General features: G+C 40.8%; 1 protein-coding gene and 1 pseudogene across 1 annotated transcript in view; both read right to left on the bottom strand.

The window, feature by feature from the left end:
• Positions 1-505: 505 nt before the first annotated feature.
• Positions 506-17,140, bottom strand: part of HSD17B3 (hydroxysteroid 17-beta dehydrogenase 3) — a 36,582-nt gene continuing 19,947 nt past the window's right edge. The window contains exons 3-11 of the mRNA XM_006918820.2: positions 15,335-15,410; positions 13,452-13,559; positions 12,284-12,351; positions 10,974-11,009; positions 8,173-8,207; positions 6,968-7,049; positions 6,259-6,324; positions 4,324-4,473; positions 506-647 (exon numbers count right to left, since the gene is read on the bottom strand). Of these exons, the coding sequence (XP_006918882.1) occupies positions 537-647; positions 4,324-4,473; positions 6,259-6,324; positions 6,968-7,049; positions 8,173-8,207; positions 10,974-11,009; positions 12,284-12,351; positions 13,452-13,559; positions 15,335-15,410 (732 nt within the window). The 3' untranslated portion in view covers positions 506-536. The remainder of the gene's footprint in view (positions 648-4,323; positions 4,474-6,258; positions 6,325-6,967; positions 7,050-8,172; positions 8,208-10,973; positions 11,010-12,283; positions 12,352-13,451; positions 13,560-15,334; positions 15,411-17,140) is intronic.
• On the bottom strand, positions 16,299-16,399 carry LOC112485417 (annotated as a pseudogene).

Raw genomic sequence — 17,140 nt, 5'->3', positions numbered from 1 at the left:
CAAAGGGGTTTGGACATGGGGTAGTAACATGCTGAAAAGGTAGCAAAGTTTGTTTATACAGCCATCTGGTGCCTGATTCCCTATATCTGGCTATAAAGATGGCTATCTTTCTCTTGGTATAGGGAGGGTACCTTTCACTTCCTGCTTTCACTCAGGCAAAGGAGAGGCAGAGTATTCTTGCTGTTTCTTAAGTAATTCGAAATAATTTAACTTGATATAATCAGTATGCCAAAGTGACATATTTGGGGGCGGCCTGCCCTCAATCCCACCATTATTCTTCCAAAATAAGCTAAATTAACTTTTGTTTCTATGAGTAAACTGGCTTTATCTGTTCAGGGAATTTTCAAGGCTGGTCTCCATTTGTCCTTGATTTTAACACAAGCAAAATGGCACAAAAGTTGTATTCTAGATACTGCGTCTGTGACACGGCCCCCCAGCTTCGGGGGATGATGGGTGCTGGTCTGCTCTTTGGTCTTCTGCGGCCACTGCGGAACTTGGTAAGAAAGCATGCTAGGTGGCACATGAGCCCGCCCCAACTAACTGGTGTGGGAGTTCCGCTTGAGGTAGTGGGGGTAGCGAGTCAGGAGTAGCGTCTTGAACATGCTGCTGTAGATGGCCCACGATGGAATCAGGCTCAGAAAGCCCGCCTTGAATAGACAAAAACATGAGTGTCTGAGAGACTAGAAGCACAGGAAGTTACAACTAAAACATCTCAATTTATATTCATCATGTTTAAAAGAATTTTTTGTAACTATTGAAGTTAAGTCCCCAAACCTTTTAACCACAGCCATGTGTTGCTTAATGATGGAGATACATTCTGAGAAATGCATCGATAGGTGATTTGATCATTGTGAGAACATCATAGTGTGCATTTACACAAGCCTGGAGGGGGCAACCTACTACACATCTAGTCTGTATGGTACAGCCTATTGCTCCAAGGCTACAAGCCTGTACAGCATGTTACTGCACTGAATACCATAGGCAATTATAACACAACAGTAAGTATTTTTGCATCTAAACATATTCAAACACAGAAAAAGTATGTTAAAAATTTTTAAATATTGTTAAAATATGATATAAAAGATAAAAATGGCACATCCAAGTAAGGCATGTACCATGAATGGAGCTTGTCAGACTGGAAGTTGCTCTGGGTGAGTGGTGAGTGAATGTGAGGCCTAGGACATCACTGTGCACTGCTGCAGACTTTATAAACACTGTGCACTTAGGCTACACTAAATTTATAAAAAATATTCTTCATTCTTCAATAATATATTAAACTTAGCTCATTGTAACTTTTTACCTTATAAACTTTTTTAATTTTTTAAATATTTTTCAATTCTTTTGTAATAACACTTACTTAACATAGGAACACATTGTACAGATGTAGAATTTTTTTTTCTCTAAATCGTTATTCTGTAAGCTATTTTCTATTTTTAAATTCTTTAATTTTTTTCTTTTTAAACTTTTTTTGTTAAAAACTAAGACGCAAACACACATATTAGTCTAGGCCTACACAGGGTCAGGATCATTATTATCACTGTCTTCCACCTCCACATCTTGCCCCACTAGAAGGTCTTCAGGGGCAGTAATAGGCATGGAGCTGTCACCTCGTATGATAACAATGTCTTCTTTTGGAATACCTCCTAAAGGCCTGCCTAAGGTTCTTCTTAAGGAGGTGTCATTCTTTTCAGAAATATGTCCATGGTGGTTTGCTTGGTTCGTTTCTTTTTTTCATGATAGATAATGCACCATGAACATGCCTCTCTATTAATGAAAATCTTTTGGTGTTTTTTAATGAATCAAAAACTTTTTAAGGAGCTTGTCGAAGCCTGCAAAACTTCCGTGAGACTCTTCACTGTGAATTTCCTTGGAAGTTCATTTTCTTCTCTGCAGTTTCCTTTTCTTTTGCCTGTTCTTTAGCAATGCATTCCTGTTTCGTTGCAACAACTACTCATTAGTCAATTCTTCAGGAACGACCTCCAGTTGCTTTTCAATGTCATCTTCATTTACACCCAGGTAAAAGTTGTTTGTCATTTCAAACACAGACTTACTGATTGTTGCAACCTCCTCATCCTTGGCAAATCCTTTGAAGTCATGGGTGAACCTCCTGAGTATCTTCTTCCAGATGCCATTCATACACTCCTTGGCAACATCACCCCAAACCCAAGCAAGGTTCTCGATGCAGTCATAGATGTAATCTTTCCAGAACTGCGTCAGTGTCTTCTCAGTGTCCTCCTCAGTTGAAGCAATAGCCTAAGCAAAGGTCCACCTTGGGTAGGAGCCTTTAAAAGCTGTTATAACTCCTTGATCCATTGTGTGGATCAAAGAGATGGTGTTTGGAGGGGGAAAACAGCATTCTGATATTCAATAAATGGAGGCTATCCAGGATCATTATCAACAATAAGTTAAATTTGAAAGTTATCTTATTCTCAAAATAATACTTCTTGAATTATTTAAACCACTCAGAGCTGGCAGTAAATGCAACATTATAATCAGGTTTAACCTTTTCTTTCAACATCGCAAACTTTTTGCTTTGGCTATGGTCATCATGGTGCCGAGAGGAATACGCTTCTGTGTCTGATCACCAATCCAAGTCATTAGAAGTTTATCCCTGTCCGATATAAGCCTTTCTCAATTATTTATTAGTTTTGTTGCCTTCAATGAAGCAGATCCTTTAACAGTTCCCATCTCTTTGTTCTTGTTCTTTATGATCATAACTGTGGGGAACTGGGACATGCCTGACTGGCAAGCAATAACCATCACTGATTTTCCGCCTTCCTAGTCTTAATCACTTTTAATTTCATTTCCAAGTCAATCATTCAATGTGGCCTCTTACTGGCAACATTAACAGTGGGTTATGTATGCTTAGGGGTCATGATGAACAAAACAACACAAAGATTAATCAAGCACAAGAGAAAATGATGCAGTTAAGAGATCTATGAAGGTAGATCTATGAGGTTGCTGCTGGTATAACACGGCATACTGTTTTACATCAGATTTATTTTTATAAATAGAAAGAGTACACATTAAAATAAAAAGTATAGCATAGTAAGTACATAAACCAGTAACATAGTTGTTTATTATCATATCAAGTATTCCATACTTACATAATTATATGCGCTATACTTTTATACGGCTGGCAGCACAGTAGGTTTGTTTATACCAGCATCACCACAAACACATGAATAATGCCTTGCACTCCAACACTACAATGGCTTGGAGTCACTAGGAAATAGGTGTTTTTTCAGCTCCATCATAATCTTATGGGACCACCGTCGTACATGAGATCAGTTGTTGACTGAAGCGTAGTTATGTGGCTCATGACTATAATTGCTAAAGTTTAAAGGTTTTCTGACACTTTCTCAGCAAATTTTTCTCAGAAACCAAAGCAGTCACTTGTAGAATCAGCCCTGAGGAAATTCTAAATTAAGAGAACTCTGTCCATGGTAAAGCACCATGTTCTTTCTCTTAGTGAACACTTCCTATTCCTAGTCCTCAGTCTCCTCGTGTCTTCATGTTCTTTCCACCAAGGTTTGATTGAAATGAGATTTAAGGAAACAAATCAGAAGATCTGTCTAAAATTCTTTGGTGATGCTGAAAACAGAACTACACTGAAACTGTTTTCAGTATTAGCATGCAATATTCGACTCTACCTATATTTGTGTTCATTTCTACAAGCAGCTCAGGAGTAGTAAGAACTCCTCACATCATGTGCCATTTAACGTGATTTCCATATGGAGTCCACGGCATGCAGGAAACAGCTTGTGCTTACTCACAAAAGCCAGTCATGCGCACTACTCCTAATTCATGGGCACTGACAACACACTGGTAGCTAAAAATCAGAAATAGGGCAGCGGGGGGTACGTATTTAAACAATGGAAATCAACAAGTGCAACATATCAAGGTGTTCTGTTTTGTTTTGTTTTGTGAACAGCCAGAGAGTTGAACATTTACTAACGCAGAGGGCCAGAGAAGAAAGCAGTCCTATGGGGGAAGCTCCCTGTGTCTTGATCAGCTCTTCCCAGAAGCTCTGGGAGCCACCTTACTTTCTGAGGGGAGAAGGGAAGTGGCCAGAGTAAGATTTGCCAGTTGGGGGTTATCTATGGGCTGAGGACCCAAGCCTCCAGCTTCTCCTCCCCTGGCTACCTATGCTTTTTCCCTGACTATATTACCCATTGGTAGCGTACCCTCTGGCATCGCTGTCCTTGCTAGGGGAGAAAATGGTTGAGTGTTCCAATAGCAAGGAAAAGCTATCTCAGCCCTGTGAGGGCCACCTATACATTTGTCCTCACTTGCTCCAAGAAAAGAGAAGTTATCAATTACCAAGATTTCATGGGCAAGGCAGCCACAGGTTTCATCTCCAATCATGACGTAATTCAGTGATTCTTTAACAAACTCATCAGCAGTCTTGGTTATCAGGTTGGTGTTGATGTAGTTTGTCATGCGGGTCGAAACAGCATATGGGGTCAGCACCTACAGTGGGAAACAAAGACAGTAACACAGGAGCAATCCACCCAAGCCTGAGAAATAAACCCCCATTTTACCATACCTTCATTTTCCAACTCTGTTCTTCCTGTAAAAAGTGTCAGGATCCTAAATGATAATGCAGCACTGAAAAGGCATAGAACTGGTGCAGAGCTAGGAATAGGAAAGGCTGGTTTCCAGTTTCACTTTGCCACTAATTCAAGATGAGGCTTTAGCCACATGACACTAGGTGGTTCAAATGCACACAGGGTAACTGAGGATATGAGCCATCTCTCAGAACATGGTTGCCAGACTTTGAAAATAAAAATGCAGGACACTCAACTAAATTTGAATCCAGAAAAACAACAAAAAGATTTTCAGTATAATTATGTCCCAAGTAAGGCATGGGATACACTTACAGTAAAAAATGTATTTTGTTATTTATCTAAAATTCAAATTTAACTGGATTTTCTGTATCTGGCAACCTTATCTCAGAAGTTTATTTCTAACATATACAGCCAAAGTTGGAGCAATTTAAAACATTCTGGATTCCCACTTTTACACTTTAGTTGGGAGCCAGGAGTAGCATATACCGCATAATCTTTCGTGCTGTGGTAAGAAAAATAAACAATCACACATTGTACCCTGCAAATCCAACACCATGCTTCCACTTGTAGTCTCACCACTGTGTGGCCTGGCATGAGATTTTATAATGGAGTTTCTTACTTTATTCCCAGACACAGAGACCTTGGCATCTTTAGAGAGAAAAAAAAGATCTATGCTTCTTTTCTTGGTTTTATTGTTTTTCACATCACATTTGCAATTTTCGTCATATCACCTTTTCTTCACTTGACACTTGAAATGATGTTATTCATAATAGAATTCAATTACAATTCAATCAATTCAATCGACTTGGTTCTCATGGAAATGAATGCTGTCATTAATTTGCATAACACTTTCTTCCAAAGATCTCAAAATGTTACTTTTAGAGAAAAATATAAAGAGCATGTATTCCCAACCCTGGTTTCCAGATAGTGAAATAACAAGTAGTTTTATTCCTACAGTAAGTTTTGGTTGACAAAGCACCTTTTTGTACAAATTAGGGCTCAATAAATAGTAGTTAAATTTGCATACTTATTTATTCATTAGTTCTTTACAATAACTCAGAAAAGTGAGCAGTTATTGTAAACCCCTTTTTACATATGGGGAAACTGAGGCTCACAGAGTTTAAGCAAGCTTTCCAGGATCACTCAGATAATAAATGGCTGAGCTGGGATTTGAAAATCAAACCTTAGTCTATAGTACATACTTCCTCATTCATTTAACAAGTATTTATTGAGCACCAATAATGTGTGTGTTTGAAGAAGCTAGTTGGTTTTCGAAAGGTCAGTCTTTTCACCTTCTCATACTTGCTAGGAGAGCAGCTCCAAGGCTTCTGCATTAGAAAAGGGGTTCCCTTCCCTACCCCACCTCCTCCCACTCCTGCTTCCCCATGGAACTCACTAATTTGTCCTGATGTAGCATCACGTAGCAAGAGGGTCGACTTCGTTTCTGAGCGCTCACTCGCCCTATCCCACTACCTGCTCTAGCACCTAGGGCATGGGTGAGGGCGGCAGCAAGCGAAACCGTGGTAGCACAGCTGCCACCATGAGGGTTGCAAGTACTCCCATGGTGTCATCCAGACCACCCTCCTCCTGGCTGCATATGCATGGCCAGTCCTGCAGGAGGCATTGGCCCCAGCTCTATGGGAATCCAGAGTTCCTATTCCCAAAAACTCAGAATAGTTAACCTCACCTGGATAATGATTCCTTTCGCTTTATATTCTGCTTGCAGCGCCTTGGAAAATGTGTACACAAAAGCCTGGAGCAAGAAGGAGAAACACCTCGTGACCCAGAGCTTGCTTTCTCCATCAGAACCAACTTTCTCAGATTTCAAAGGGCACCGCAAGGAGCCTACTGCTTTATTTTAAAATGCAGCAGCTTGTCTCGATGGGAGTTAGGTCTTCATTTCTTGGTCTGGGAAGCGGTCCCTCAATCAGTGGAAACATACATTTTGCGATAAATACATACCTCAGGCCACTGCATATGAGTGATCCAACCCAAGAGAACCTGTCCCTTGTCTAGAGCACTCCCTCCTCCAAGGTTTTTTTTTTTTAAGAGAGCATGGGGACACCTGACTAGACCTCCAGGGCAGGAAGGAAGTTACAGGGTTACCTGCTGGCAAGAAGACAGCAGGGCTCCCAGGCAAGGAGATGAGTGGGGGTTGGAGGCCTGAGGGGGCTGTGCTTGCCCTGCTGTGCTGCTGCAGGCCTTCGTCAGCCCAGGGGCAGCACCATTCTCTGATTTGTACCCAAGCACCTGCAGACTAGCTCTGCCCAGTACATAGAAGAATGCCTCCTGGCAAATCTGTCCCTCAACTTGCCAAATGATCCAAAGGAAAATACCAACTGGAATAGACAAGAGGAAGAAGGAGAAGGAGAAGAGAACTGCATGCTATCACTCACCTTGGAAGCCGAATACATGGAGTATAGAGGCCAGTGAAAGAGAGCCACCCCAGAAGAAATGTTCAAGATGAGCCCTCTCCGCCTAAAAGATAAAGCAGCAAAGTTTCAGTGGTTTTGCTGCCTGATCACACCTCAAAGAGGGAGAAAACAGAAGGGCTCCAGGGAACGCTGGGGAAATTTCACCCTTTCTAGGCTTCCGAGTGCACTAAGTGCTCTGCTTCCAAATATGTGAGTGAAACTTCCTCGACGTCATAGGCTATAGCACCGCACAGTGATGTCGCTTGGCAGTCAGTTGACATCAAGGGCTTGTGACTGGGAACGGGCTCTGCTACAACAAAGGCCTCCCACCAAAATGCGGGAAACCAACTCAGACCAGACTCGGGGAAAGAGATCTTTCTGTCTCAAATGCGACCACATGAGCTCGAGGTCCCTTCTGACTCATAAGATGACCCACAAAAGGACAGGGGCCACAAGTAGAATCCTGTCTTGGGTAGAATTTGATGGTTCATCATCTGCTCACACAGGCACCCACACAAGTTTCTGGGGTCCTTGATTATCCTTCTGAAATTTGTTATCTTTAATCCATCCCAATTAGATGGGTTCAATTCAGAAAAACCAGGAAACTGCACATTAGAATACAAAGCCAATCCCCGTGTTCTGCTAGGGAAGATAAAACTATCAACCAGTTGCTTTTAATGAATACCACCTGAGAAAAACCAACTCCCAAATGTAATAGGGTGATAGAAACATGGAGTAAGTGGAGGCACTGATAGGGTACTGATTTTTACCACTAAATTGGAGTGTTCGTTCTGACAAGAGCTCAAATTCATAATAACAAAGAGATGGTCTTGGTCTCAGGCCAACTTCTGAAGTTTCTTTTATGCTCAACATGAGTTAATTTTTTAAAAAATACAGTGTGTGCTGAAACTGCTGTTCTCCTCCCTCCAGTATATGTTACATTTGACCTTCAAGTATGCTCATCTGTTTGCAAAGCTGGCCTGGCCCAGAATGTTGTTTTGTATGTTTTGTTTTGTTGTGTTTTGTTTTTATCCTGTAATCTCCATGTCTTTTCAGTTTTATCATTGACAGTTTTATCATTGTTAAAGTAGCACCCTGATGAACCCTATCCCCCGGGTATCCGAGTCAGCTGACTGCCAGACCAGGGAGACCATGCTGCTCCAGGCTTTTTCAAAGAAAGTCCTTACCTTGATTCCATGTCTTTCAGAATTAGCTGTGTCATCTACAAGAGAAGGCCAAAGTTATACCTTGACAAAGAGCTAAGTAGCAATGGGCAGGGTTCTGGGAGAGGTGGTTGTAGGAGGAAGCTGGAGAACTGCTTCATCCTTGCAAATCTGCTGACACTTATTGGAGGTAATTCTGGCAACACTAGAGTCTGGCTGGAACTCACAGGAGGCAACCTAGACAAATGGCAAACTGCTTAGAGGCCTCTGGTTTCTTCCCCATAAAGCTAAAGTCTTTCTGCAAAATGAAGGCAGTGGAAATTTATGGAAATTGGCTTCTTGTTGAGGTTCCCCAGATACTCTTTACTTGGGAGACAGGCAAAAGTAAGCTGGCCATCATAAATCTCAGCCATTTGTTAGTATTGGTGGACAGTCAAGGAACCACGCAAGTGTCCATGAGACAGAACATGTCTGTCTGTCTATCTTTTGGAATTACCACAGTGTCGACAAGCCCCTGTCCCTTCCCAATCTACTGCCCCCTGAAGATCTCTTCTCTGCCACTTCTAGAGCTTAAGTATCTCATTCAAAGAGCTTTTCATATCATAATTACAAGGCACACATTTTAAGAATTAAGGAGGAGACAAACCCATGGACTAAAATGTTCTTGAAAGTACAATTGAGTGGACTCAGGCTTGGTCTTGGGAGCAAGTTTGAGACAGAGAGGAACAAAATGGCTGAGAAGAGGCAGAGAAATAAAGGCTGGGGACCAGAAAGTAAGTTTTTCCTTTTTCTCCATGTTGTCTGGGAGCCCTGCGGGAGCTTTTCAGTGGTATCCTTGCCACCACTCCCATTTCATGGACCAAGCTCTTAAGCCTATCTGCAGGAGCCTCCAAAGCGATGTTTCACTGCTCTGGGTCAGCAGCGGAGGTGGAAGTGGGGGAGGAGGGCTCCCTAGAACCCGTAGGACCAGCCCCTAAAAGCCCTGATTTTCAGGGAGGTGGGAGAAGGATAAGGACTAGATCGTGTCATCGCCCTTTCCTTGGCTTTCCCAACTTTGTCAAGGATGCGACTGGAGCTCTGCTGGACAGGGCCCGTATGTCCTCAAAGTCTCCCAAATGAATTCACTAGTCTCATTGGGCAGATAATCCCAGTTAGAGAGATAACATCAGACTTTGTGTGTCCCAGTCACAAAGCCCCCAATATTTAGCGTCTTACATCAAGTTCCTCTTGCCCTCAAACTCATCTCCCATCTATGCCCTTGATGAGATCTCTACTATTTCCAGATGGCTACTTTGGAATAATTAAGTGATACTTGTCATGCCTCCAACCAGCATGGCCAACTGGGGCACGGCTTACTCAGAAGCTAAACTTCAGCGTGTTTTTTCTGTTACTTAGGGAAGTTAGTGTCTAGCAGTACATAAAATAATTTTTTAGTAAATCATAGCATTTCTCTGCTAAAAGAGTCAGAGGTTTGTCAAATGCATTTGGAAAGCCCTGTGATCAAATGAATCAAGACCAAAAGATCAATGTGTAAAATAACTTGAAAGGTTTAGCAGTAAGGCTACCGACAACAGTTGGACATATAAAACTTACAGTTTCATCAGCTGAGTTTTTAAAAAGGCGTTGATTGTGCAGCATAAAAAGAATGTACGTACCAATAAAAACTGAGCAGGAAACTCTGAAATGCCAGTAGGCTTACAGAAAAATAATTAATAGTAAAAATAATTTTTGTCAGCCCAACTTATCCCTCTGGTCTGTGCAGCAACCATCCCCCTCCTCAGCTTGAGAGCAACCGATTTTCCTCTGGGAAAGCAGTCCTGCACAGCCAGCCCACCATTTCAAGGTGAGAACGAAGCTCCTGCTGCTCCCCAGCAGCACAAAATCAGGATCAAACCTGATTCACCGCTGTGGTTCTACTGGGGCTTCCGGAGTGGTCACGAGGGCTGCCAGGCGCAGCTGTGAATTTTGTGTAGTAAGCAAGGTGCCCTTGCTCTGGGGGTGGGTGAGTGGAGGCTGAAAGCCCAGGGTTCACTCACAAGCTATTTAGAAGGCCCTTGCCATTCAGAGGAAAGGAAAACACTGTGTTCACACAAAAGCACTATCTACTGGCCAGGCATTGGGCTGTGTCCACTCTTAAGCAGCATCTTTTTCCAAATTGTCTGCCTAGAGGAGGCACTTTTTTTCTTATTCATGCAGAGGCACAGTATAGGACAGCTTTGTGGTAGTCATGTCTATAAAGGTTTATGCAGTTGACTCTAATCAAAGGACCTGAATGGCACCTGACACATCACTTAGTCCAACACTCTTTTAATAGCAGATGAAGAACCTGAAGTTTAATAGCATGCCCAATGCTGTCCAACTAACTAGTAGCTGAGCTAGGATCAGAAATACATGTAAACATGAACTTTAATTCAATAAATAGTTAATGAACAGCAAGAGCTCATGAAATCCAAGCCGTGCCCTCTGCCATTTTTCTGAACAGAATGAGCTTTCCTCTATTTACAAAACTAAAATCAGAGGAAGGTATTGCATTTTTTAAAAAAGTCACCTTGGAATCCTGAGTCAGTTTCACTATCATTAGGTCTAATATGTTCTGATGTGTGAGAAAACTGAATGCAGAAATGGGATTCAAACACTAGAGAGAATGAATCCATCACAGTACTTGAGGAAAACAGAATAAAACAATTAAAAAGCTGCTACATGGCCTCTCAGTCGAGTGTGGTTCGATGCAAAGAAATCTGCTTCTACAGAGAAGGGGCCAATTCTCCTGAGTTGCCAAATTCCAACAGCTACATTTTAATACATTTAATACCTTGATCACATACCTTCACTACTGAAGTGATGTTACAGTGGATGAGGCTCTGTAATAAATAATCACAACCACGGATCAGCAGTATCATTTGAGAAATTCTCTTGAGAAGTAGTCAGTGCTAAAGAACCATAATGTGGGCAAATGTGCATTATGAGTAGTTCTCTCCCCTGCGAATGAGGCTCCTAATTGGCATTCAGCAAGTATGCACTAGGACCGGGAAACATCTGACATCCATACTATGATTCTATAAAAATGTGATCTTGAATCAAAGTCAATTAAGAGTTTCCTCAAAAATTTAGGAGGTAATAAAGATGCAGTTTTTCAAAAAGAGATGTTAATTTCCAGCTGGAGGAAGAGACATTAGCATATGTGAGTCTAGAAGACAATAGCATAGAGAATAGAAAGACAAATGATTATATAATTCAAGGTAGAAGTTCTGGGCTACAGAGGTTGGATAAAGAAACTATAAGAATTACCCAAGACAGACAGAGAGGGCAAGAGGGACAGATATAGAAACAAGCACAAATACAGACATAAATAAAGAGAAGCAAGAATGAAACCTGCTTAATGGGGAGACACATTTATGCCAGAAGCAAGGACCATAGGGCTAGATGTGTAGCCAAGACGGGTTTTTGCAAGGATATGGAGCGATGTCCAAGCAATCTGGCATGATAGTCCCATGCAGTAGACTTGGGACTTAAATAGAACCATAGGAATACCTGTAGAATCAGGGAAAGGGAACGTGACTGCCTGCTCAGAACTCCAAGACTTCAAAGGTCAAGGTCTAGGGAAGACTCAACAAACATTGCCTTCAAGGACTGTTGAATGTAAAACCAATTTACCTGGGACCAACAATGGCAGCTATGGATCTGAATCAAGCTTGCTGAACTTACAATACCCCAACCATGAAGTTTGTATCATGGACTTCCCTCACACTGAAGGTCGAACAAATCTCATTACTGGAGAAGACAAAGAAAACCAAATAGCTAGACTTCTCCCACTTACATCCACAGCCTCTGAACTTCTCAGAAAGAATCACTCCCTTGTAAGGCAGAGTGCAGAACCCCCGAAAAACTGGGACAGCGAGCAGGCAAGTTTTGATGTGCAGAGAAGGAGGAAGATGACCTTATACTAGAGGTGGCCATGAACGGTTGTACCCTTGACTGTGTATCAAGTACTAAGATGAAAGGAAAGAGAGACCTCCAGACATCCACCTGGAATACAAAATTTTGTACAGACACCCTTCCCAGGCCCTGGTGATGATCCAGCCAGGGGGCCTAGTACCTGGTGAGAGGATACCATCCACAGACAGGACAGGCCTACCTGGATGTCATCTGATGTATTAAGGAAATGGCTTGGGAGGAGGCTTGGAAGCATTCCAACATTGTTGACTAACAGAGAGAGGAAGAACAAAAAGATATCAGAAGAGCCAACAGCAAATGTTTCTTGACAAAGCCTTAAAAATAGTTATAGTCAACCCAGGAATTTTTCTCTTGGGAAGTTTTTTTGAGAAAACACATACAAAAAGATTTATATATAAGGTTGTTCATTAAAGCATGATTTGATAGCAGTGAAAAAAAATGAGAGGAAAAAATTGTGGTCCAGTAATAGGAAGCACATTAAATGAATCATGGTACTTCCATATGGTGGAATGCAATGCAGTCATTCAAAACTATGGGGCCTTTAGAGTTTTAAAGACATGGGAAAACATTTGTGATGTATAATTTTTTTTAATGTTACAAAACAGTATGTAAGTTTAATCCCAATTTTGAAAATGTGTGTAGATATGTGAAATATGTGTAAATATATAAAATATGTATAAATTTGCAAAAATATATATCTAGAAAGATATGCACCAATATGTTTTCTCAAACTGTCAGGATTTTAAGAAATTCATAATTCTTTCATGTGCTCCTCTACTCTTTCCATTTTTACTGCAATGACATGTTTTACATTTTCGTTAGTAAAAATAATTAGTAATTAGTTTAATTCAGCAGGAAGTTTAGAAATCAAATCTTACTTCCTTCTGTGTATAATACAAACACTGTATCATGTATGCAGTTATAAAATAACTTTTTTCTAAATCATCCCAAGAAAATATTATCTTGTTTCCTGAATAAGAGAGTCAATTCTCAAATAACCATACTGACTTGCCATTTCATGGATCGATCATAGCAATGTTTTTTTGCTAAACAAATTCCTTTAGGCTACTAATGTTTCTGTGATTCCCTCAGTGAAAGCAAATTCATTTTAATATTAAGAAATATGGTTGGGAAGTTTAAAATCGGTAAGTTAGATACATTCCAAAGCCATATACAAATTTGTTAATCCAGTAACATCTCTTGAAGAATTGAGCATTAATATTCAGTTTAATGCTACAGCTTAAAATACAGTCATGGGTTAATGGAATAATCATGGAATAATCAAACATCACTTAGTAATTATTTCACTGATATATTACAACAAGCTTCGCATTTTGCAATTTACTTACCTAAAATTCCAATTTCTAAGCCTTTAAGTTCTTCTTTAATATACTCATAGATGTCGTCCTTAGTAAAATCCACTTGTATAATCTTCACACTACTCCCTGTAGTCACCTCTGCATTAGAAACAATAGTTATACTTCGATGAACTGGAGTCCAAATCTGCCTCTTGCCCATGGAGTTTCCCCACGGTTCCTGTAATATTTGAGCAGGCTGAAGAGCACAAGCTCATTGCCCCAATTAAAAACAAGAAATAGCCCCAGATAAATGCCAGGATGTGCAAAAAGATTTGCGAATGATAGTTTCTGTGTGATTTTAAAAGTTACTACAGTGACATGTATATGCACCAAAACAGATTTAATGCAGTGATTCTCAAAGTGGAGTTCACAGGCCACAACATCGATATCACTGGGAACTTGTTAGAAACACAAAATCTCAGGCTCCACCCCAGACCTACTGAACTAGGAAGCCCTAGGAGTGGGCCCCATGATCTGTTGGGACAGGCGCTCCGGGTGACTGTTGCACACCTAGGTTGGAGACCCGTGGACCAGGGGCTGTAAGAGCAAAGTGATGCTGCCTGTGCTGTGTCACGTCCCCTTCGCACAGACATGACAGCCCTCTGTATTTGTCCAACACTTTAGCATTCATTAAAGCATTTACCTACACAATATCTTATTTTAATCCTTTCTACAATCTTGTAAAGTAGGCATTAGTCCCATTTTGCAGAGGAGAAAACTAGGCTCAGAGATGCTCACTGCCTTGCCCAAAGGCACCCACACTTTGCTCCCTCCAAGCCAATACTCTTTGCACTCTTCTGCATGAACTTGCCTTGTGCAGGAGCTTTCAGGCAGATATGAAAGCAACAGGAAGATTTCATCAGCGGCTGCCTGTTCAGACGCAATATTTCTGGGGGAAGTGATCTTGAGGCATAGTTTGGGGGCAGGGAAATGCTTTTAGACTAAAGACACTACTTGTTTTTCAAAAGGATGATAAAAAGCACATTTTAGCATCGTGAGAGAAACACTGAGGAATGTCCTAATCCCAGTCAAAGTTACTTCTGATATCCAGACACAGAATAAAAGCAGGATTCACTGGTCCAAGGGCACTGAGCCTCCACGGTGTGATTGCTCAGTCCTGTGCCTCCCACATTCATCTCCCATTCCTAATCTCCCCCACAGATACAGGCTGTCTCCTAGACAGCCTGCCATTGTCTTCAAGAGTCTTCATAATCAAAGACTCATTCTTTTGAGTTAAGGAGCACATTAATTACTAAATTAATAATTAATTATTAAAATGCAAATACATAATTAAACACCTAAAAAGGTATACTATAATCTTTATTAACTAAGAACACTTCAAAGTAGATGATAATAATAAAATGTTATACTACAAATGTTGCCTCCTCAAGTTGTACAGTGTACAACTTTCACAACCATATGCAACAGCCCTGGATCAAATCTTTTTTAAAAATCTGACAACTATCATTAAGCATCGTACTTCACCCTCCTGCAAGGAGCAGACCATCAACTTAGAGAAGTGAAGGTCCAACACAAATCCTGCTTTTGAAGAGAGTAGCAGAAGCAACCAGGCATCTGGGGCCTCTGGATAAGGAGGTCTGATTCCAAAGGTGAAGACATCAAACCAAAGAGTGGACCCACTTGTACATGACTCTGTTCCTGCTTCACTTAGCCCAAAGAGTCACTGGTGAACTAAGGCCCCCACTTCACAGCCCACACTTAACTTTGTAAATGGAGCTCCTGTAGGAGGACCAGAGCCCCAGGGTTCAAAGAAGAGGTGAAGGGATGCTGATTATGCATCTACAGGCATCTACAAGAGCAGACTTGGCTAGTGGACTCTACAGACATCTCCCTTATTCTTTGGGGTCACTCACCAATCTCCACAGCAATGGCCTGTAGTTTTTCCAGTGTCCGGCTGATCAGTACAACATTGAGCCCTTGTCTTGCTAGCTAAAGGTGGGGATGAAAACCAAAAAAGACAGAGACAATCAGCAGACAGGGAAGCTTGATTTAAAGGTGAATTGGGGCATCACCCACTTGGTCACAAGGTGATGTGCTGTGCTTGCTTCTCTTGGGTTTAAATGTCCTCGACGTAGCAAAGTTTTCTTAGTTATGAGCAAAACAGCCGCATTGGGCCAGACAAAATGTGACATAATCATAGTAATTTGTTTGTGTGTTTATAATGTGCCAGGAACTATTTTCAGTTTCCTTTGTACAGACCCACAATCTGAATGCCATCTCAACCGAAATGTCTGGGGTCGGATGTGTATTGGAAATCAGAATTCGGAGGTTGCTATACTACCATTTACGTAATAGGGTCTAGGGCAGAACCTCTTAATAAAAAACAATATTTCTGCAGCGACTTTTAAGCTGCTCCCTATTTATAAGGATGTTCTTGTGGTTCGCTTCACATGGGCATAGTCATGGACCTGAGCCCTTTCTCCCTGTTCTCTGGCTCCCAATAGGACAGAAAATGGAATATGGAACTGGAGGGTAAATGGATGCTTCCCTGACACCAGCAAGGAATTCTCATCACAATGGAAACTACCTAGACTCATAGGGACTGACTGACGGTGTGCAGAAGTGCTGTGCATTAACACAGCACGGGGTGCCACGTAAACTTGGTTTGCTGGGCATCACACCTAAGAATGCTACAGTGAAGAAAGTCAGAGCTTTTCCTGAAGACCAGCATTCCTGTAAACAGAGACTGATGAGATTTGAGTTAGTGACAATGGACCCAGTTAATTAAAATTTTTCTCTATGATTTTAATTAAGTGATTTATACTGTCATTTTTTAAATTGTGGTAAAATACACATAACAAAATTTGCCTTGTTAACTAACATATGGAATGTTTCATGAATTTGTGTGTCACCTTTATGCAGGGCCCATGCTTATCTTCTCTGTATTGTTCCAGTATATGTGCTACCAAAGTGAGCACTATGCCAGTTATTTTAATGAGGAATGACATATTATAGAAAGCACATAAGAAGCTTAATTAAAGACCATAAAATAGTATCTCCAATAACCAATAATTCAATCTTCAAGCCAGTGGTCTCAGAATCATCCAGGAAGATGTCAAAGAAAAACAGCAATTCCTACCAAAACCATCCAAATAAAAATCTCTGGGGTTGAAGCCTCATCACTTACATCTTCTTCTATTTAAATTTACTAAATTATATTATTAAACACATTCCCAATGTAAAAGATATTCCCAATGTAAAAGATATTCCTGATGCCCCAACCGTCCCATTTCCCACCAGCTCTCGGCTAGGCTCTCACTGACTTTGGTTTAGTCAACCCTTCCTAACTTTGTCTCTGCAGCTACATACATATATAAGTACATACAGAAATAAATGTTTTGTGGGTTGTTTTTCTTTCACACTTTATAAATGGCATTATAAGTATTGTCTTTTTCACTTAATAATGTGTCTTATCTCTAAGTATGATGCCTATTTCCACATCAGTCCATGTTGAGCCACTTAATTCTTTTCTATTGCTTCAGAGTGTTTACAGTTCACATTTCAATGAGCCTTTAGGCTGTTTTCAAGTTTTCGCATTACCAATATTGCTACAATGAAAACCCTTCTATATAGTTCTTTGTATATACAAGTGAATTAATTCCTAGAGTATATTGACAAGAAGTGGAATTGTTGTGTCAAAGAGTACATGCTTCTTAAAT

Source organism: Pteropus alecto, unplaced genomic scaffold (assembly GCF_000325575.1).
Source record: "Pteropus alecto unplaced genomic scaffold, ASM32557v1 scaffold138, whole genome shotgun sequence".
Lineage (NCBI taxonomy): Eukaryota > Metazoa > Chordata > Mammalia > Chiroptera > Pteropodidae > Pteropus > Pteropus alecto.
Note: the sequence above shows the minus strand (reverse complement) of the source record. Positions and strands in the feature narration are given on the sequence as shown.